Source organism: Peromyscus leucopus, chromosome 1 (genome assembly GCF_004664715.2).
Source record: "Peromyscus leucopus breed LL Stock chromosome 1, UCI_PerLeu_2.1, whole genome shotgun sequence".
NCBI lineage: Eukaryota > Metazoa > Chordata > Mammalia > Rodentia > Cricetidae > Peromyscus > Peromyscus leucopus.
In genome coordinates, this window is record NC_051063.1 from 12,745,907 (window position 1) to 12,769,030 (window position 23,124).

Genomic DNA, 23,124 nt, shown 5'->3' on the forward strand with positions numbered 1-23,124 from the left:
ATAAGGAACTTAGAATTCAGGTATTATTTATCTTAATTCAAACACACACACACACACACACACACACACACACACACTCACACACACACACAAATTATACCTTATATATAAGTAATTATACCACATGACACACATATGTATATGTCAATGAAGCTCAGAAAACTGACATAAAAGCAGAGGATTGGAACTCAGACTACCTCACTGTAATGTCATAGATTCTTGCTGGTCCCCTAGTGGGTCAATATGATATTTTACTGAAAATGATTATTTTTTATTGAATAGTGATTGAATATGACTGAAGAGCAAGTGCTTCTAGTGACCCTCTCCCTAAACACAGTGGCATCTGCTTACTTTCTGTACTCCTCCGGCTCTCAAAGCTTACAGATGTCAGTCATTTGGCGGTGCCTTATTGTGTTGTTCTCACTGAGATTACAATTCATACCTGTCATTTTGAAACCCTGGGGATTCATTTCTCAAGAAAAGCATTTGGTGAAGGGTAAGACTAAAGTCATGAGAGGTAGGGGACCCAAACACCAGGATTGCATGTATTTGATGTATGGCCTGGGACAAGTGTCTTGACTTTTCATTATCTCAGCTTCCTCATCCATCAGATAAGACAAATAACAGATACCTTTTTTTTTTTAAAATCACTCACTTGCTACATGACTAACACTGTTGCTATTTGCTAGGAATTACATCAGAACAATGCAGGTAAGAAGTGTAGTATAGTATTTGCTTACAAAGAAATGTTCTTCAGTGGATCTCATCCAATAACTTAAAGTATTCCAGCTCTGTGAAATATTTGGTAATTGTTTTGCTAATTGCCTGATGTTTTGTTCAGCTTTCATAAACCATAATTAATGTGGTTTCAGTTACCTGTTGTAGATAAGTATGGATTTAGTCTTGGGACTGGTCCAAATGATGAAAAATATAATCAAGGAAAATATGTGAAATGTTTTTCTTGAATTATAATTGATTGTTTACTATGGGGAGAGTGTATGAATAATGTGTGCTAACCTTATCCCACTGCCTGTGGCCCACAGCACTTTCTAATATCTAAGCAATATTAGGTTTGTGATTCTTTTCTTATTTTCAATCATTTATTGTATTTCAGCATATTTTTAATATCTTCGTAAGGTTTAAATTTTTATACCTATTCAGTATTTATTGATGTTGGGGGAATGAGAACACAAAATTTAGACATATATAGTGCTTTAACAATGAAGTGTCAGGGTCAGCAAATGATTGCTCACCTAAATCTAGCCTACTTTATTTGCATATGATGCTTTATTGGAACACAGCCCCTATACATAAGTCTTTATACTTGGTCTATGGCTACTTTGCAGAGTTCTGACACCGAGTGCTGTGATGAGAGCCACAGAAGTTGCACGAATCCCTGAGTTTAAGATTATTTACTAATGGGACTTATAGAAAACACAGAGAGGTCTAGAGGTATACACTGGCTCTTACTCTTTGAGTATAGTGGTTCTTCTATCCCATGGTTGGCAATTCTAAGGTTCGTGATTATTCATAATTTCTACAGAGAACAGCTGCTTTAAAAATGTGAGTGAAAATAAGCAGTTGTTTATGGTCTAGATATTGATAAGATAGTACCTAGTCATTAGGAAAAGCTACTGCTTCGAGAATGCATTATCACTCCGAGGGTGCATTAATGAATTATGATACTAGGTTAACAAGAACAGGAGAAAATATGGCAGATGACCATGGGATAAGAGTTCTGGGCCCTCGGGCATTCTCTTTCATCCTGGTATGACCATAGTAGCAAACTTTGTGGCCTTTATACTAATTCAAAGAATGTAGTTTCCAAAGAATTTTAGGTTTTATATTTTAAAGCAAAATTGATGAATCATACTTTAAATACACCAATGAAATTTAGATGTCACAATATTTTGATATCCATAGCATAGATTTTAAAAAAATCACATAAATTCTTTAGCTGAAATTTCATAGTATCTACTTTTCTTCTGGAAGTCATGCTTTCATACCATAGAATTATGTATTTATGTCAAAACTTTCATGTTTAAGAATCTTTTATTTAATCACTAGGTTATACTTTATTGTAACAAAAATATGTATTAATTTAACATGTTTTCACTGTGAATACTGATTCTGTGATAAAATTTTTTCTGGGTTTAAAAATTAAATTTTATAATTATCATTAGATACAACTGATAAAATTGTCAAATTATGTAATAAATTTTATATTACTGAATGCAAAAATAATTTTAAAGGAAATTAATCTTTTAGGACCTTTCCCTTCAATTTATTTCTGGTACTTATATTTGACTATTACTTCTAAAATATACTGGGATTTATCATCAACTCTATCTTTGGTTTTTTAAAAGAAATATACATGCTAAAAACCTAATTTATATAAATGTATAGAAGAAAGTGGAGCTAATTTAGCCATAGCAATTGAACTCATATTCTTGTGTCTTCCAGCTCCTTCTAAAGTAGATGTTTCAACTCACATAGCATTCTGTCACCAAAAACTATTTTGAATGAGTAGATGTTTCAACTCACATAGCATTCTGTCACCATAAACTATTTTGAATGATCGATAACTTACAATTCTAATCACCTCTTTTCATTTTTGTGGAAAACAAAGAAATAGAGCCTATCTGACTTGCAAAAGAATGTCTTATTCATTTGTTAAAAACATTCGTTATCTCAGCACCAGGATCAATATTTGAATGGCCTACCCTGTTAGTGCAGAAGGCTTCACATTTGGAAATTCTTAGAATGAGGGGAGTTTAGTCTTTCTTTGGGGTAGCAGAAGAGTTACTGTGCAAAGACAGGAGGAGGAAAAGTTGTAGCTTTTCCAGAAAATATGATGTGGGAAGCCACTCTGTTCAGAAACTCTTTCCAGACTTCTGTGGCAGGTTATTTGGTATTGGGACTGGCCATTTGTATGGCAGGATAAGTGTTTGCTCTATGGGCTTTCCTGTAAGCTATGATGGTCCTTGTTATTCCTGGCCTCTACCTATGGGATGCTCAGAATTCTACCTCAGCTGTCACAGTTGAAACCATCTTTAGACATTACCACATATTTCCTGGGGGTGTGGAAAGCCATACCCATTTTTCAACACATTTTCTTGGTCACAAAATTGCACTCTACTTGAAACTACTGACCTAGAGCTGTTATTATTTATGTATGATAACTACCTTGGAAATGAATCATTGAATTTGGCCCTAAATACTAAATACCAATGAGCTCACAACAAAATTAAAGGTGCAATGGGATTCCCTATCTGTGACAGAGCACAGGAATATTTAAAATATTTTCACAATGCTATGTGCAGGAATCACTTCATTTTCTGTCTTACACTGTGACATCCAAGCCTGTCAATATTGGTTGGGATCTGAACACTCATAGTATTGCAAAGCCTGTCTATTTTGCTGGGATATCACAGGAAGTTCAGTAGACATAACCGCAGGGAAGCTGACTATGTGAGTATCCTACTCTTTGCACCTGCATTTGAAATAATATGTTTTCAAAATTAATATGACCCTTCAGAGACATAAAGAGGGGTGTTAATTTACCCTCAGCAAGAGCTTAACAGGGCAGAACTCTGCTTTGTTCAATGATGGGGAAAGTTTTAGTGTGCCTTTTCCTCTTCTTCACCTGTCAACCCTTACTCTCTTTCTAGTTCCATTATGTCCAGTACTTATATCTGAAACATAGCAGATGGTTTTCAAGAAGAAGAGACCAAGTTCTTTAAAACATGGAGATGATTCTATTCTGAATATACATCAGAATTTAGTATAGTGCCTGGCATACAATTCTTCACTAAGTTAGGGATAGCTGGAAAATATCAGGGAATGAATGAGAGAGTTAATTTCTTCAAGGACCCATTATGCCTTCATTCTTCATTCTATCAGTGTACTAGGTACTTCAGACTAACAGTCAAACTAAAATATAGTGAATGTAGAAAGAGTACTGTCTTACCCCAGTGTGTTCGTTTTCTTGCTTTAAAATGATTTATACTGACTGTATATGCAAATTTTGAAAATACTGAAAATAAAAAGAATAAAACAATAAAAATAAAATCTTAGTTTCCAGGTGCAGCTTTTACTCTTTTGTTTAAAGCATTTTATGTAAGTTAGGTATTAAAGGATCTAAACTCTTGTACTATGGTTTTTCTTACTTGTGTTTACTCTGGTCAAAGAGAATTTTGTTTTTATTGCCATTTTAACCCATTTTCTAAAGCATATCACCAGCTACCTATATATACTTGATGCTGGCGAGGTGTATGGTATACATGACAAACACATACACATGCACAGTGAGCGCACATGAATGGAGGCTGCGTCATAAAGGGCACTGCACGAAAGGGTTCTCTGATTCACTGCAGAGCACACAATAAGGCCACAGCTGTGTCTCGTGAAATAACTTCCTGTTATCCCTTTAGCTTGTTCTCCATTGGAGAAATTCCAAGAAGGTGAATTACTGGAGCAAAGACTTTGATTTAAAAAAACATATTAATAACTTTCATAATGTGAATATTCATATACACAAACAGTTATGTATAAATGCACACATTTTCACATACATAGGTGAGTTATCTAAGTTTCCACTTATGGGCTTTGAAAAAAGGTTCCAGAATATATCAGCTTTGCTTAGTTATCAGGACTTTTCAGAGCAGTATCTACAAATGCCACGTACTTGAGTTTATCACTTTGTAAGAGGAGCCCAAAAGAAGACACCGAGCCATTGAAATAGTGGATGAAGATGACTGGCAGAAAGCACAGATGTGATAAAACTTGAACAAGATGAAAAGACAGACCGCAATATTGTAAGGGTTGATATTATTAGAGGTTGTACTAATATAATTAAGCTACCACCATAGCACACAAGAACACTGATTCTCAAACCATCACACCTGCTATCACTTGACAGAAGAAAAGGCAGCTTCCATTGCTCTATTTCTTTAATACATGAATCTGAGTCCCTTTCCCAAGTTCTCATTAACCATTTTTCTTTTCATTAAAAAAATAAACAAGATGCTTACATTTTTAAAATTTGGGACTACTTTGAAACGTAGAAGTTGGAAGCTTACACCATTTTATAAGGCATCCTTTATACATTTGAGTGTTTTCTTTGGCTCTTCTCCCCTACATCTATTATTTTGCATACCTGTTTTACATATCTCACAAGATTGCTGAGTGGACTGTCAAGATAGCATCTACATAAGCTGGTTGGGAGCCATAGAGCAAGAAACAAGCAAGATATTATTATACTATTTTTCCTGCTGTTACATTTGTACAGGGATGAGGCTGCATCTGTCAGTTCCTCTCAGCTTTACACAGTTAGTTCCTTTTAAAAATGTTTCCAGAACTTTCCTTAATAGCAGCCACGGTATAAAGAGCGACAGAATTAACAATTTTGAGGAAGAGTGCCACTATCTCCAAAACAGTGCTAGCAGGGAGGGTATTTTACATAAAGCAAAACAAAGAGAATCACCTGAGGTAAGTCTTCAGTCCTTTTCAACCTGATACTATTATACAAAGTAGAAAGCAAATATGAGATGAAGATGACCCAGTATGTACAGTTTTCTTTTGAATAGTATCTGTGGGCGAAGGAGGATGACTATAGGAGTCAGCATCATTATATAATACGATCAATTACTGCCTCAAAGTATAAATAACAGGGTAGTGCTAGTATTTTACACCATTCTTTGTATGGTACAGTTTATAGTGAGGAGGCCTAAAAAAAATCAATAACAGCAGGCTAACCATCATGCCCTTAAAGAAACATAAATGGACTTAATTTGAAACCGTAAAAATTAATCACATAAATGATAGCTTCATGTAAGGTGCATTATGTTTCAGCCAAAATGCAAAACAAATTAAATTGCAGTGTTGTTAAGGAGGAGTGGAACTCTGTATTTCTTTAGAATTAATGTCAAATGTAATTGGTTTTCCCCTTTATATTACTGGGTACAATTAGATATGGCACTTTCCTAATGGTGCCAAGGCTCTTTCCTTAAGAAATATCTCGTATAAAGCATAGAAGGACAGAAAGGGACCTCTGATGCCAATACTAGTCAGCCAGATGGGATGATTTCAGTGCAGGTGGGTAAGTAGTGGTACGCCATGATCTTCAGACCATTGCTTTGTTCAAAATCTTTGTACATAAAGAGAAACCACCATCTTCCTGACAGACATTAAAAACAGACAATTGGGCAAGCTCAGGGACAAATAAGTACATTTATCTCAGACTGAAAGGGATGTTGGGGATTGATTGGAGAGCAATGTCATATTCATTTCTCAATAGCTTCAGAAATATTTCCCTGGTTTGTTTCCCTGTAGTCAGTATACATTTTTAATGGGGAAAAATGTGCAATTTCACTAAAAACTTGAAATTGATATAAAGAGAGGCATAGTTGAGTTTGTGAAATTATATATATTTGAAAATTTCAATGGAATAATTATAGTAAGAAAAACACTGTTTACACTTTGAATTCATTATTGTTTTGCCCAGTCAGTGCCCAGTCAGAACCTGAAGGTTGTTTTTAATACTTAGTTTAATTCATCCTCATATTTGTAAATAACATCATGATTATTCAAGGAGTAAAAACTGGAGTACTATGTTTTCCCAAGGTATGCTGTAATTTAGTAGACAGTTTTGTTATGTGATTCTTCATCATGTGATCAAAACATTGGCCAGAGTTTTAATGAAAACTTCATCTTAAGAGATATAGTGATGAAATGGCAGCAGAGTTTACATCCATAGCTAGCAAGTGATTAATGTCTTGCCTGATTTATTAGTAATGTCCACTATGCATCTCAGAGATGAGAAAAACAGAATGGCCTATAAAGCCAGACTGCAGATTATTAAAAACAGAACTTAGCTCTGAGTCAGAAGCCTTCTTTTCAAGGTAATTTAGGTAACTTTTTAAAACAAACAACCAGAGACAAATTATCCATTTTTTTTTTGCATTTAAAAAGTGACTTAAACAATAGTGGACATCTGAGACATTTTTGTGGATAGTACCTGATGGATTCTTTAAATCTTTCAGAAGGAAACATCCTCTCCTCTCCTCCTCCTTCCTTCCTCTTCCCTTCTCTTCTTCTTTCTCCTTTTTTTTTTTTCTACTTGAGGCTGTTACTTGGAGGGCTTAGTATCTTACACATATTAAGTGCTCTGTAATCTGATTTATAATGTTAGGTACCACATACAACCTTTCCATTTCTTTTTAGTCATTGTATTATGAGAAAAAGTTTTTCTCTGACTGTAAACCAACACGTGAGTGAGTAATGTTAGATAGCTTTAAAATTCACTAAAGAGAAAATGAATACAACGAAATAGTGGTGGAACAATTCAAATTAATTTATTTATTTATGAATTAGCATGTTTTAAAGCTATTAATATAAATGTTCATTTATTCTGATTTGAGCATCTGCAAGAATTAATCTTCAGTCAAATCAGTTAATAAATTGAAACAAAACCATGATGGGTATTTATGTAAACTTATTAATACACTTAATATTTGTATTTTTGAATTGTCCTTGGGATGGTTTATTCAAAAGTCCCACTTCTTTTATATCTAACATATTTTCAAACAGTGAAAAATATATATGTAAGAATGAATGTGTTAAGAGTTAATCTCACTTTAAAATGTAGTCAGCTTTGAAAGGGAGACAGTCTAGTGTATTTCACTGTTTGTTTTCAATTTAATTTTAGAACAAGCTAATTAATTAATATATCAAGATCCCAAATCTTCCAAGTAATATATTTAAAATATTTTGTTTTGTAGAAAGGAAATTATTTCCAGGAAGCACCATACCTTAAGATATGACATGTTTTTCCCAGCAAATGTTTCTCTGGTCTACCAGACTGTGCAGCATTTGCTCATATTTAACAACTGTGGGAATTTGGATTGAGGTTTCTTCTTTTCTTTAAAGTGTGTAATTCCTCTGCATATGCCAGGCACAATGTATGCATAAGTTAACAGAAAATGGTCTGTGTAATAATCTTGTTATTTGATTAAAAATCCTAATAATAGCAAATCATTCATTAAGAAGTCAACATTTCTAAGTTCTTTTCAACTTGCGTTATTGTTTAGTTTTGTAATCTAGAAGCCAATGGCTGCTGAGTGAAAAATATGATTTGAGTGTTTATTCTGTCTTAAACTATGGAATAAAAATGGGAAATTTCTAATATTGAATCTCATACTAATGGAGTACTATTAGACTATATTAAACATTCTTATAATTCATTCCTTAGACATGTTCCATTTAACATTTTCAATGAAGCTTTTCAAGTAACTAGTTTCATTATACTATTTAGGCAAATAAAAATAAAACAGTGATCTGATGTGAGCATCAATTACAGAGAACAACACACTCTGATCCTATTTAATAATATTGCCCTTTAAGCAATCTTTCCAATGAGAGATCAGAATATTAGTTTAATGATACTAATTAGTTTAAAGTACTAGGCATATTTTCTCACAAGTTAAAGTAAATACACAAATAAAGAAACAAATTGTATTTGTGTTACAAATAACAGCTCAAATTAGTGAATTGTTTTTCCTAGGTTCATTCTACTCTTGTCACCCAGAATAGGACATTGGCCAGAAATTACATCAAATGTGAGCATATGCCCATCGCCATTAAATGTAAGCGGACCAGAGAGAAATTGCAATCAGTATTCAGAAAAGCAGTTGTCTTATGAAATAACTGTTTGGTCAAATCTATTAAAATTAGAGTGACTTTCTAACTTTTCACTCTTTTAGAGAAGTCTCAAGAAATAGGGTCAGGTTGTTGAACTACTTCTTGAATTATTCTAGTATCAAGAAATAAAGAGCTCAAGGACCACCCAGAGCTAACATGTAGCTGGGTGGAGCTAAAACAGAAGACCACGATTTCTCAGTCTGACAAATTCTATCTAACAAACATCATCAAACTAAATACTGTTTCTCAGGGCTGCAAAGTATGACTTAATGTTGCTTTCCATGCAGAAATTTGGAAACAACATTTTTGCTAGTTCAGGGGGTTATGGCCAACAGTGGGGACAATTTGCCTGCTTGGCAGCTTTAGAATGGTGACATTTACTGTGGTGAATTCTCCCCAGCCTAACCTGCTTTTCAGCTTCATGGGCTGAGAAACTCGATCTCCCCACTGTTTCAGAGTGGACTAAACATGGGGATGAGGACTCACAATTACTTAACTAAGCTCACAGAGCTAATGCATAAGATAAGAACTGGCAAACTGTCATTTCAAAATGAGGAATCTTGACTGTGAAGACTACCACGGGGGCCTTCAGCTACTGCCTACAAAACTCTCTTGCAGAGGTGGATTTATTCTTCTTGATATCTGGTAATCTAAGATACTCCCCAGAGTGGTATCACTACTTTCAGATAATAGCTTAAACATTAAAGAAAATGAAATTCAATATATTCAGCTTTTTCCTTATTTGGAAAAAAAGAATTTCATTTATAAAAACAAATATATGTGTATTGTATTTTCACTTATCTTTACTCTGTGATACTTAAAAACTAGTAACATGTATACACACAGTTATATATATTTGTATGCAACAATAATAATCAAGAAAAAGCGACATTCAGTTTAAGAATTGAGGGCCTGGGATGAGTTGTAGGGACATGGGAGGAGCTGGAAAGAAGAAAGGAAAGGGTGGAACAGTTGTGATTCTATTTTAATTAAAATGCATGAAAATTCAAAACTAAGAACAACAAAAAATATTATAGTCTTCCTCATGCTGACATTTGTCCCCAGTATTTTTTATAGCTATTAAGAACTTTAGATTTTCTTTTTTTATTTATCATGTGAGATATTTAAAAAAAATGCTACTGCTTTTTTAAACACTAGATTGTGTTATTTTCTCAATAGTTCTTTCATAATAAGCCCAAATTTCAAATGGTACCAACTACAAATGCTAAATGGAGAATATACCAGACAGTATTTTTATAAGCCTCATTCAGATTAACAAATTAATCAAAATCGAGGCCTCTTACTCATCTTTCCAGGCTATGGTAAGTACCACTTCACCTGTGAGACCTGAGCACCAAGTGGATTTCTCACAATTTTCTTGCTGATTTTGCCTCTGTTCTCCCCAGAGCAAGGCCTGGACCAAGCAAATGGACCACTGTATCAGCTTGAGCATTCTCAGGATCTATTCCTGTAGTTTATCTTGGATAGATGGTCAATAACTAATTCTTGTGTATAGAAGTCACATTCATTTCTATTGGTATGGATATAGATATTAAAGATGACAGATTCGATCCTTTTCCCTTAAAATTTAAAATGGTAATATACACAACTTTGAGAAAATAATCTCCTTCTCATACATGAGGGTTTAGTCTTAACTTGAGATCCTAGAAGCACAATGATCAGTAAGTTTGATAGTTTTCAAAACAGGAGAGAATCACATTTATGGGGTGTAAAGCGGAGAGGTGAATTTCAATTTGAAAACATTTAAAAATTTTTCTTAGAAAAATAATATAAGAGCCTATTTTTTGCCCCTAATTATGGGAACACTGCTTATTATACTTTTATGTCAGTATTAACGCATGGCGCCTGTGCTGTTACGATATACTAACAGCATAGTCTGAGTAGTTTAGGTAATGGTGTAACAGCATTTTAAAATTTTAAAACCATATGATTCAAATTTTACTTTTTTGAAATGTACAATGAAAAAGACTTTTATACGAGGTAAAAATCAGTATAGCCATTTTCCTGAGGCACTCCAGATCATACACATGCACTATATAGCAAAATATTTGTCTTACATGATTAATCAACAACAGGCAGGCTCATCATCAAAAGCAGCACTTAGTAAACAACCAGGCTAAATTGTTAAAGTCAATAATTTGTCTAAATTAGAGAAATACAACCCAAGATCACAAATACGATGACCAATCACACAAAACATCATTGATAAATACCCATTCTAATAAAGTAATTTACAAAGTCAGCATACTTAGTCAACTAATACAATATTTCCTGAGCAGAGATGGACACATCTAAGTCAAAGCAAATTGCTTTTTATCCCAAACTAGAGCACACTCCTGAATAAGTTTCCAGCTTAGTTTTGGGAAAAGGTAATGTGTTTTGGCATTTTAAGCATGTATCTATACTAAGAACATCAAAATTTAACTTTAAAAATATATTATGAAGCTATTATTATAGAGCTATTATTTATTTTCAGTATTTCTAAATCAGCCACTAACCAAGAAGATTGCATGCCATGTTTATAAAATACGCTCCCCTCCAAGTGTCATTTTTTTCTGTGTTATTTTTAAATGTTTACTCTGCATAATATACAACCATGGGGGTAAATATATATCAAATAATCTTTTTATCTCCTCAAATAAGCATTAATGAAATTGCAAGTATCATAGAGTCACTAAATATGGTACTTGAAATATTGATGACCACATAGTAACTATATCTTAAAGGTTACCCGAGCAAGCCAAAATTTTATGTAGTTTGAAGTACACTATAATTTTGTGATGCTGTGAACACAGTATTTCCTTTTATAAGAATCCACACACAATGCTGTTTATTAACCACATGTTATTATATTTAGCTAGATTCACCATAAATACCGTTATAACACCTGTGGTTTCCCTCATTAAGAACTGAATGGAAGAGGTCAGGGGTTGAAAGGGCAGCATATGCGCCATGAAAGAACTAGTTAACATAGTCTATTATATTGGTGCACTGGTAAATCTCATTTCTATTCATCAGATGATTAGTTCAATCAATATTTATTCCTCTATGCTCCCTTTGTCTTATGCTACAAAGGAGACATCCTTCAAATCCATGGCAGAAGCCTTGTTATCTATGAATTTGTTGCTTAATTTGAGAGGGAATATTTTATTTATTTGGCAATCCTCAGTTCTTTGATTCCCCTTCCCTCTAATTATCATTAGGTAGGATAATGGAGTTTTGTGTAGATTATTTATAAATAGATGCTATTAGCAGCTCCTCTTTATGCGGCTCAAGTACCACATATATTCACATCCCTTTTCTGAATGCTTTGGGAAGTCATTCTGTTTCTGTAAATATGTTTGAGTTTGAAGCCTGGATTGTGAAAGCAAAGATAAGAATGATTTTCACTCTCAAATATTCATTCTTTTTGTCTGAGTGGGTGGTTATAGGCACATGCATATACATATTGCGTATCAGTGTGTATCAACAGACGCCTCCGAAGACTGCTATTATCTGCTAGCAATTCTGTTAAGTCGGAGATTCTATTCAAAGTCAGATTAAATATTTGCAAGAAGCTGTAATTGGAAGATGATTGCAAAATTACAGGAATAATACTTTTTATGTAGACTGCTCATTTTATCAAAGGCCATAATTCATCACATCATTAAAGACTTATTTCATTAGTTGGTTTAATTTTTACCCATTAGATAAGAATGGGTGGAGAGTAGAACTACATCAAGGAAAAAAAAGACATATTTAATTTTAAGCACAATTTCCTCTCTAATTTCTACTTGTCTATGTATTTTAACACAAAATAATATTTCATTAACATCAACTAACTTAATGTTGATATAGTTAAAAACTATTACTTTATTTTGTATTTGTGGGGTCATCATAGGGATGGCTCAACATTAAGGATCTCTGTTGATACTACTGGAGTGATAAATATCATTTCAGTTACTTTTGTGCTCACAATCATGTACCTTTGTTTTCAATCAGACAGAACTTGAACCCTTAAGTTTGACGTTACTGTTCTTATCTCTTGATACACTTAACTGCAAGTCACAGATTTTGCCAATGCACAGTGGCACTAATGTCATCTTGCATAATTTAAACTCATACTTTGTAAATTTTTAGAATCCCAGCAGCCTCATATATACAGTTTTGAAACTGAATTACTTACTAGAATGATGTAAAACTTTTTATTTATCAAAAGCTGCAATATTCACCTTAAATTAGAGATACTTTATGAATGTAAGTAAATTAATTAGTGTGTTGTGACTCACATTTGCATTCCTAAGAACTGTTGAGGTAAAATGTATAAAAACTCTATCTTCTTAAAACGTGAATGCATGCTTACAAAATGAAAAGTCAAAGCTTAAAATATTTATTTGTCACTTTATGTAGGAAAAACTATCTGTATTCAATACTCTCATATGTTAGTTTTAGAAAAACAAGTTTTTTTTTTTTTTTTTTTCAGGGTTTGGATACCATGAATACTAACTCTAAATTCTCTATAATTTCTTGGTGCCTTGATACCTTTTTGGTTCTAAAATTATGTTTTGTGAATTGGAAGCATTTAAATTTAAAGAATAATCTGTGCAAATACACTTATGGGTAGTTTTTGAAGTTTTTAATAATTTAGCCTTTGACACAGTACCAAGATGAATAAATATTAACATTAATATTTATATTTGGTTAAGAGCATAACATGATGAGTTATTTATGCTAAACTAGCACATAAAACTACTTTGACAGTGATAGAAGAGAGCACCGTAAAGGGATCTCCACTGATCAGAAGTTACTGTCACTAATGGAAAAATATAAGGATTTACAAGTTTTAGGCGAGTGCAAACAAAGGAGTTATAATTTTACGATCCTTGTTTATGAAGCCTGATACTCAAAATTTCCACGTTTACATTTACTGATTTTTTTTTTTAAATATAAAAGCTACGGTGGACCCATGCCTAACCTTGATCTCCAAGATGTGTAACATTTCTGTATCCTAATAGTTAACAATTCACCATGGCTGTCGAGGGAGGGACAAGGTGGGTGCGTGTACTTATAACTGTTTAGGAGCTATTTTAGCTTTTTTGGCTATGTATTTTCCCACAGTATTTGAAACAGAGCTTTAAGATTTTTCCTTTAAACTGTTAGTGATTGATTTTTCTTGTTAAAAAGACAATTCATTGGTGATTTCTGAGTAAGCAGAAATTAACAGAGTACTGGCAGAGATGTCCTTTTCAGTATATATATATATATATATATATATATATATATATATATATATATATATGTATATATAACTTAAGTCACTTAATTGGGACTTGTGGAGAAAATTTAGAGCAACAATTTGATTAAGAAAAAAATCCAAGAATATTCAGACCCTTTATATTTTTAAAGGTGGCTGCATCTCAGAGAGCAATCTTTTTTTTTGTAAGTTTAAGAATTTAGAATCTAGAGTTAAAAAATTCCAAGACCCCTCCTTGTTTACAACAAGAATAAAACTAGAGTTAAATCCTCCCAAGCTGCAGCCATCTATTGATCACAATGGCAGCTGTGCTCCTGCTTGGGAGAGCAGGGATTTTATGCAGAGGCAGGAGAGAAAAGCCACCATTTAGGTGTCCTTTGTAATAAACAACTGACAGACTACTCAACAAGGAGCCTTGAAAAACCACACCCGGCTGGGCTGCCTCACTCCTTTCTTGCCTTAAGGGTCTCCTCCTTTTCAGAAGTTTCCTTTCAAGGAGCAAGAAGAAAAGCATCCCTAGAACTCATAGGATTCCCTCCACAGACAAAGGGTGCAAAGTTTTGTGCGCTACCAAGCTGCAACCTCCTTCTCTTTTAGAGTCAGGAGGCCATGGCTGGAACTTTGGTCCTGGTCAGAGGTTGTGCTGCAGAGCAGGGCAATGAGCTCTAGGATCAGACCCTTTTTAACACCCCACTCACCCTAGAGCTTCCCCAGAAATACTCTGAAATACCCGAAGCAGAGGCACTACTGGGTGGTGTAATCTGATCTGGGGAGAAGTTGCTGGACTGACCCACAGGGAGACTGCTTGGTCCTAGACACCAACACCATTTGTGTCTGGCAAATTGACCTGACTCAGGACAGTAACCATTGCCAGAAGCAAACCTCGGAGTCAAAGCTCTGACAGGACCACATGGGAATGGAGACAGTGTGTGTGGTGACAGGGCATGGTGTATGGCGTAGATGGCATGCTCACAGGCAAAAGGCAGAGCCAAGTTTAATGGCAGCTCCTCCCCCAGCAGAGTCTGTTCCAACGGTCTGCTGAGCAGCCTTGCACACGGAAAAGATGATTTGATACTTCTGTCTCACCACTTAATTGACACTCAAGTTCGACTATTAGAAGACTTCTGGATAGCCTCATTCTACACCCCCCTCCCCATGGGAATACGGGGCATCGAATCTCCGAAGGGCTTATTTCATCTTTAATAAACAGTAGCCCGGGATGAGGTGGGACAAGGCATTGACTTCAGGGGATGCGAATGGGACAGTAAGAGATCAAGAGAGGAGAGGCAAAAGGGCTAGAGAGACCCCTGACTTTTTCTTTACCAACTTCCTTCCCTTCAGGCTGCCTCAGGAGCGTCGTCTTGGATTAGACCTGGTGAACTGTCCTGGGCCGCTTGGTAAGACTGATGTTCTCTGAGACAAAGGTGTGGGTTCACACTGGGTTTCTAAGGTATACACCAGGGCTAGCCCTTGGCTTAAATCCTTCAAGCCAGCAGCCAGGGGTCTCCCAGGGGAACCTGGAGGTGAAGCAGCAAGAGCAGCAGTGCGGTCAAGGTTAAGTGCAAGGAAACTGCACTCAGCTCCTGCTCTGCTCCACCCTCCATAGCTTAAGGGATGTGCAGCTGGGCTACAGGATCAGCGCAGGGAACTAACTATGGTGGCACGTGGTTTCTGACCCTCAGGTAGCTTGAACCTAGCCATAGGGGAGGGGGACTGTTGGGAGAGGAGAAAAAGCCAAGTGGCTAGGCAGCTTTAGTTGGGAGCAAAGGAAACCGAAAGGAAAGTGCGTGAGATGGTGAGGTGGGGCAGAAAAAGATAAACAAAAACCCAGTTTCTCACTAAGTAAAGGCTCTCTCCCCGCCAATTCCTGTAGTACAGTTTCTTGAAAGAATTTGGATAGTGGAGCATGTGACCATCCTGTGACTGGGACAATCAGCTGTTGTCACTGAGCACAAACACACAGAGATCCTGACTTCCAGTGCGGGTCAATCAAGACACTCACCAATTTACCTTTGTCTCTACTCTAGAGTCCTATACCTATGGGTAATGGGCAACTTCTCTCCATCCCTGTTTCTCCTGCCTTGTCCTGTACAGCCCAGGCCCCAAGGTGGTGGCCCCAGCATATCTATGCCTTCGAGGTCAAGTCAGGCCTAAGGCTCCTCAAGGATGGCGAGGGTGAGGGTCAAGCACACTCCCCCCTAAAGGGAGTAGGGTCAGTGCATGGGAGCAGGCAGCCTGGTGGACAAAGATTGGTATTTGTGAGCCCTATTCTGAATGTGTCCTGCTAAGAGCACTTCCAGCAGGAAGGTTCAGAGACTTGACTGTCGCCTATTTCTGTTTTTAGGATCTGGAGGGACTTGCGAATCAGAGAGAAAAGCTCCCTAGGAACACAACGCATCAAAGAAGGGACACTTGGAGGTTGGAACTGGGTGTCTAGGCATTTGCAAATGTCCAAGTCAGGAGGGCATCTGGTGGCTTCTTTAAGAAAAGAGAGAAGTTGTAAAGTGAGAGAGGGGTCCGGGACACAGCGCAAGAAACTTGTGCCACAGGAGAGGAGATCTACAAACTGACTTGTCAAACGCCCCTGGCTAGCTACTCAGCCCCAGTGAAGTCAGAGCAGGGGACTAACCTCTGTCTTCCCCTCGGGCCACTTCGCATTCGCATCGTTTGCCCTGAGGTCTCACCGCTGCTGGTGGCAGTGGCCCTGGACAGAAGGTTTTCTTAGCACTAGCTCCCATCATGGTCCTTTATCTTAGAAAATAGACCGAGCCCCCTGATTTCCCCGACGTGAGTAGCGCGGCCTTTAGTCTCCCGAACTTTCTTTCTCCTAGCAACTCTTTTTGGGGATGGGCACAGCCAGAGTGCAGCGGAAAGGGAACAGGGGACCTAGGGAAGGTCCAGCCATAGGCATCTGCATCCAGTTTCCCGGAGCATCCCGTGTTTACTACTGAGAAGGGACGCGCCTGTAGACTGGGATGCTCCTGCGTCTGGCAGCTTGGCCCTGTGTTATCCCCCCCTTGCTTCAGCTTGTTCACCTCTGGCCAGAGACCACAGCGTGACCCAGGCTTCCAGCTGCCTCTACCCAGTCATCCCGCTTCCTGCTCTCCTCTATCCCGTGTCCTGTGGCGCACCCGAGAGCGACGCACAGAAAAGATTCAGAGCAAATCCAGAACTGAGAGAAGCGACTAGCGCAGTCCCCGTCTCCAAAAAGCGCCCTCCCGCGTCCTGCCTAAGTCCCGAGCCTTCCACACCTTCCCACAACTTTCTAAGCCCAGGCCATTTGCTGTCCCACCTGCGAACCGAACTCAGGAAGCTGCGCATAGCCAATCTCTCTTCCCTTGGGCCGAGAGCTCTCCCCTCCCCCCCAGCTCCCGGACTGGTTAGAGTTAGATGGCCTCGGGGACCCTGGGCGCCCCTGGGCTTGCTTACCTCGCATGGTGTGGCCGCTGTCCTGCTCCGCGTAGTCATGAAGCTCCCAGCCCGAACCCCAGAGAACCCAAAAATCCCGCTCAGCACGAGGGAAGAAGGCGGTCTGTGAAGAGCTGCTCCGCCGAGAGAAGCATCCCTTTAGGCAGACGTCGTGGCCACAGCGTGACGGTGGCCGCCGCCGCTATGCTAACAGTTTTGATGCTGTTGCTGATGACTGTTTTTGATGGCTGTTTGTTTGTTTTCAGGCAGGGTGAAAAAAAAAATGTCCTGGCTGGTTGGTGCCTGGGTTTTGTTTTGCTTTTTTGTTTGTTTGTTTGTTTCTTTTTTCTTTCTCTCCAGTGTGCTTGCTTTTTGAAAAAAAAAAAATACCACCGCCTCGGGCTCGGAGATTTCTTTTGTGATCACTTGGACTGAGGAGGAGGAGGAGGAGGAGAAGGGCAGCCGCAGGAGGAGGAGGAGTTGGTGGTGGTTTTGTTAGTTACAAAGAAGAGGGAGAACGATCAAGGGGAAAAAAAGGAAACAGAAAAGAAAGAAAGGCGGTGTGGATGGCAGAGCATGTGCGTTTTCACATGACATCTGTGCCTGTTAGCGGATCCACAATGTGAATTTTCACTGTTCAGTTGCAGAGAGGAAGGGAGCAAGAGAGAAAGAGGAGAGAGGTGGAGAGAGCGAGCGCAGAAGAGGCTTATACGCGAGGGCGGGTTTGGCCGCACTTCCTGGCCCCGCCTCCTGTCAGCGCCAGGGCCAATCAGCGTCCCGCAGCGCGTGGAAAGGCTGGGAAGGCGGGGGAGGGGACGCGCTTGAGGACAGGGGGCGGGGCTAGGGACTCTGGTGTCCCAGGCTGTGGGGACCCAGACTGGGAATTAGAGATGGTCCTATCTGGGGTCCGATCTGGGCCGAGTGTAACCTGCCCGCGAGTGGGGCCGATCTGCGAGTGACGTTCACTTCTGACTCCAGGAGTTAGAAAGGGACACTGGCGGGTTCTTTGGAGGCAAAAGCTGACGGGACCCGCTGGACTGGACTGCTCTCTCTCTCTCTCTCTCTCTCTCTCTCTCTCTCTCTCTCTCTCTCTCTCTCTCTCTCTCTCTCTCTCCTCTCTCAGCCGTTGGAGAGTTTTGTATTTACAGCAGCGCTTTGCAGAATCCCTGGCGGGGATTTACTGTGTCTGGACGCTTCAGCATTTAGAGGTAGACTACAAAACCACACCCCTCTTACTCCGTGCAGCTTCTTTTGGAGACTATTCAAATGGTCCCCTCTCCTCACTCTGTCTAACCCTAACTGACTAGTATTGGTCCTCCGTTCCTCCCCGCCTTCCGCCTTCCCCTCCCTCCCCTCTCCCTTTCTGCTTCACTCTCCCTCTCTCCTCCATAGTTTCAGGTTCCTTTGTCAAGGGCATGGACTTCTCCAGTATTTGGAAATCCTCTAACCCCTGGTTGGTTGCAGGACTTAAGGACAGGCTCATTTGGCTTTTTGGTAACCTTAGTGATAGGTCACTTGGCAAAGAACCTAGACTAGAAGGCAAGGTGGTGTGGCTCTAATTCAGTTGGTGAAGGTTTAAAGAGCAAGGCATGTGGCTAGTCGCTCACCAGAGACACCTATTTTGGGGAGCTTGACACTAAAACAATGGCCATGCTACTCACATTCCTTAGATGAAATTTTCTCCTATGACAGTTTAGTTGCAGCCAGAAAAAAAAAAAAAATGAAGCACACATCAAAACTTTTTCTTTGTGTAGTTTCCTTCTTTGTAGATGAAGCAAACACATCCTATAGATGCATGGCATGACACGGATGATTTCCTTCTGTGTAGTAAGGGACTGCTTTAATAATTTAGTTAATTTGTCACATGGCAAGACTGAAGTGCAAAAGTTTGCTTGACTGTTCAGTCAGAAAGCAAAGAGACAGGTCTCAGTAGCACACCCACTGGAAACAACTTGATTTTTTTTTTTTTTGGCAGTGTTTATTCATCTACTTGCTGTGACACAAAATATGTTGTAGAATTGGGAGTTGTTCAGTCCTCTGTACACTGTCAACTAGTTGTCCCATCCAATAAGAAATGGATTAATTCTTGAATCTTCACCAGTGTGCAACTAATACATGAGTGCCTTTCCATTTGCAAGCCAATGTGTGATTTAGGAACATTTTGTGGAAAAAGTAAAAGTTGATTGAGTCATTAATTAAATGAAATGAACAAAAGGAAGTTACTATTCAGGATAGCTATTCTTCATAAATACCTTTCTCCTAGATTTTTAATTGACACAGTAGTTAATCTTTTAAGATAATATTTAAGGCTCTCTGGTTTTATCATTTTTAATCAAGTAAAATATATTCATCATAACTACATTAAAGCTGCAGTAAGTTATGCCTAATTTAGTTGCTTCATTAAAAATTACTGCATATAAAATAGTTAAGAAACAAATTGTGACTATATCATTTTAATTTTATGAGCTTCAAGCAGAGTCATAGGAATATTGAAAATTTTAAACCCTTTGTAAACATTGTAATTGCTATTGTCATTATTTCCTATTTCTATTTCTCATTAAAGAGAGATTTTAAAATCCCAAAATTACTTCTTTTATGTATTAAGTTTCTAATGAATTATTGAGTCCTGAAATATCTTTTTGTTGCTGAAATATCTATAGCCTTTGAAAAAAGACAGTAAATACATGTTTGGAATGAACTCCCTTGTGCACATTTTCATGTGCTTTGTGTTTCATTAATTCAATACTACTCACTTATGTTTAAAATATATTTCTTGATTTTCTACAGTCATTTTTTACCTTTTTTTTTTTTTTTTTGGTTTTTCGAGACAGGGTTTCTCTGTGTAGCTTTGTGCCTTTCCTGGAACTCACTTGGTAGCCCAGGCTGGCCTTGAACTCACAGAGATCCTCCTGGCTCTGCCTCCCGAGTGGGATTAAAGGCGTGCACCACCACTGCCCGGCTTTTTTTTTTTTTTTTTGGCATTTTTTTACCTTTTTAAAACTTATTCTATGTGTCTTTTACATCATTTATCTTTATCCCATTCATTTCCCCATCCCTTCTCATCTGCCCTCCACCCCTGAACTCCCCTTCCCCAAATAAAAGTTAAGAGAAAAAAGAAACAAAAGGAGAAAAAACAAACAAAAAAGAGAAAAAAATTAAAAATCTCATCATGGAAGCTACAGAATGACACAGTGAGTCACATAGTAAACCACTTTTTCCATCTATCTTTACTTGTAGGTGTTTATTGCAAAGAGTCATTGGTCTGGTTCGAGGCCTCTGCTTCTACTGCACTATCGATGCTGGGCCCTCACTGAGACTCTTTTTGGATATCCTCTTGTTGCCCTGTGTTGTGAAGATCCTGTAGCTTTGAGTCAAAACCACAATGGTTATAAAGACTTATCTCAATTTTCTGAACTCTATACACATGTTGATGCAAAAAATATTTATTTTTTTATAGTAACGTAAGCACTGATATTTGGCTATCATCTGGTGATCTGGGACATTTGGGGCCCTGCTAAAATTTTTAAAATAGAGTTTGTCAGTGTTTCTATAATTTTTACATTTAATTCAACTGAATAGGACCCATTTGGGAATAAAAAAACAATTATTTAAAATTCTAATTAAGGAAGCCAACATTTTCTAAGAACTTGCACAATACTTATATACAATGTGATGCTTTTATAACAATCTCATAACAAATGTGTATATTTCAAATGTTATAACAATAATTTGGTCATAAAATATTCTTGTTCATATATAATACAGTGTGAGTAATTTTATTAGAATAACTATGAAGCTGAGTAATTATAGGCTTTATACTCTGCTTTTGACTCTGGGGCTTGAGGGTGTTTTGTTGGTGGATCAATTTTGATGAATTTCAATGACAATTAGTCACACAGTGCTGTACTCAATCTCCAGCATAAATATGATTTCACTTAGGGCTGAATGTGGATCTGCTCTCTATAATGTTGGCACTCCTCAGGTAAAGCCTTGGAGTGCTAATGATGAGATGTGTCTTAAAGGAAACAGAGCTTTAAGATAAGCCAGCTAGGTAAGGTAAAGATGGCCTTTAGGATGATGGCAACCTTAAAATGCTTGAAGAAAAAGAGAAAGCCATGGTTCATTATATTTAGCACTTGGTTAGTCTAAACTCGAAGAGTGTTTAACTAGTTATAGACCTTGGAGGGGTGTTGGCAATGCCGACGTCTCTACTAGGAATGACTGAAAGATTGCCTCTGCTTAGTTCAGTAAGCTGTGACACTAGAAAAGTTGAAGAAGATACACACACACACACACACACACACACACACACACCTTTAAATATTATAAAGACCAGTAAAAAAGAAGAATTCACATTTGAGTCTATTAAATATGGAAAAATAAAGTACTGAGGTTCACGTCCCTGAATGCATTCAAGAAAGGGATGAAAGAAAGGTTCTGTTGCGCCTGGCTCTGCCTCCCAAGTGCTGAGATTAAAGGTGTGCGCCACTATAATTGATCGAGATCCAGGAGAGGCACCAAAACTACACAGAGAAACCCTGCCTCGGTTCCGAAGAAGATGCTTGGGCATACATTTCTGTTCTAAGTTGGACTTTGTCTGGAATACCTTTAAAGGTCCTCTGGGGCTCCAGACCCGCACTGCCATAGCAGTTGCATAGAATAGTAGTGCTGGGCTTCCTACCCGAGAAGGTAAGCCCTGAGGGTACAAACGCCTAAGATTCCTGGCGTCTAGGAGTGCTCCTGGGACACCACAGGTCCTGGGCGATTGTGGGCAGATAGAGAGATTTTTACTCAGTGGATGCTGATGGCAAATGGAGACAAGAATTACTTGCATTTTAAACTTTCCAAAATCGGGGAAGAAAATATAAAGGTTGAAATGGCTTACATGACTATAAAAGTAAATTTACCTACTTATACATTTATTATTAATTTGCATTTTATTCATAGAATCTTTATAATTTGTTAGTATTTTCAGTTCTTCCTTTTAAAGTAAGGATACATATTTGACAAGTATTGAAAGTGAAAAGGTAAAAATATGCATTTTTTTGTGCATTACAAAAAATGAGAGAAGGTAGCATGGGCTAAATAAAACACAAATTAATCCCTATGTGCAGAGTAGAAATGAGGAAGACAAAGTTCAGGGAAAGAAAAACAATACATAAGTGAAAGAAAGAAGAGAGAAAATGAGTTAATATTTGCTTTATTGGACGAATCATCTAGTTTTTCTTCCTCTATAGAGCATGGCTGTTCTGTGTTATATTCTCCACACCAACCCCAACTAAGCAACAGAGGCTTAGGAAGCTAAGTGGATTGTTAAAGCGCACAAACCTGAAAATGCCGGATTCAGAGTTCAAGCGAAGATATAAAAAACTAAGATGTAAATTCCAAGAGTGTGGGGCCTGCTTTGATCTTATTTATTTTAGTGCTAAACAGACAGAGTGTAGAATTTCGCTTGGTAAAAAGTGGATGGTTAAAATACACAAGTGAGTAAAGAAACAGACACCTGAGCCCTGGCCCTGCACAGTACAGCCTTTGCAGGGTTTGTTCACTAAATGCCAGTCAATGCAGGACAGTAAACCTTGACTTGGGAAATAAAAGGATAGGATGAAAAATTTATCAAAGAATAATAGACCAATTGGGTTCATCACACAAATTAGAGAATAAATTTGTAATAACCATTTCATATCAGAGATAGTGTCACCTGGAATTAGGCTTGCACCAGTAAAAATGAGGTGAGTGGGAAGGCGAGTGCGATTTTGGAC

General features: G+C 37.7%; 1 protein-coding gene across 1 annotated transcript in view; it reads right to left on the minus strand.

The window, feature by feature from the left end:
• The window catches only part of Rorb (RAR related orphan receptor B), a 183,437-nt gene extending 165,754 nt beyond the window's left edge, over positions 1 to 17,683 (minus strand). Inside the window, exon 1 of the mRNA XM_028874901.2 lies at positions 17,384 to 17,683. Coding sequence (XP_028730734.1) covers positions 17,384 to 17,390 — 7 coding nt within the window. The 5' untranslated portion in view covers positions 17,391 to 17,683. The remainder of the gene's footprint in view (positions 1 to 17,383) is intronic.
• Between the last annotated feature and the right edge of the window lie 5,441 nt (positions 17,684 to 23,124).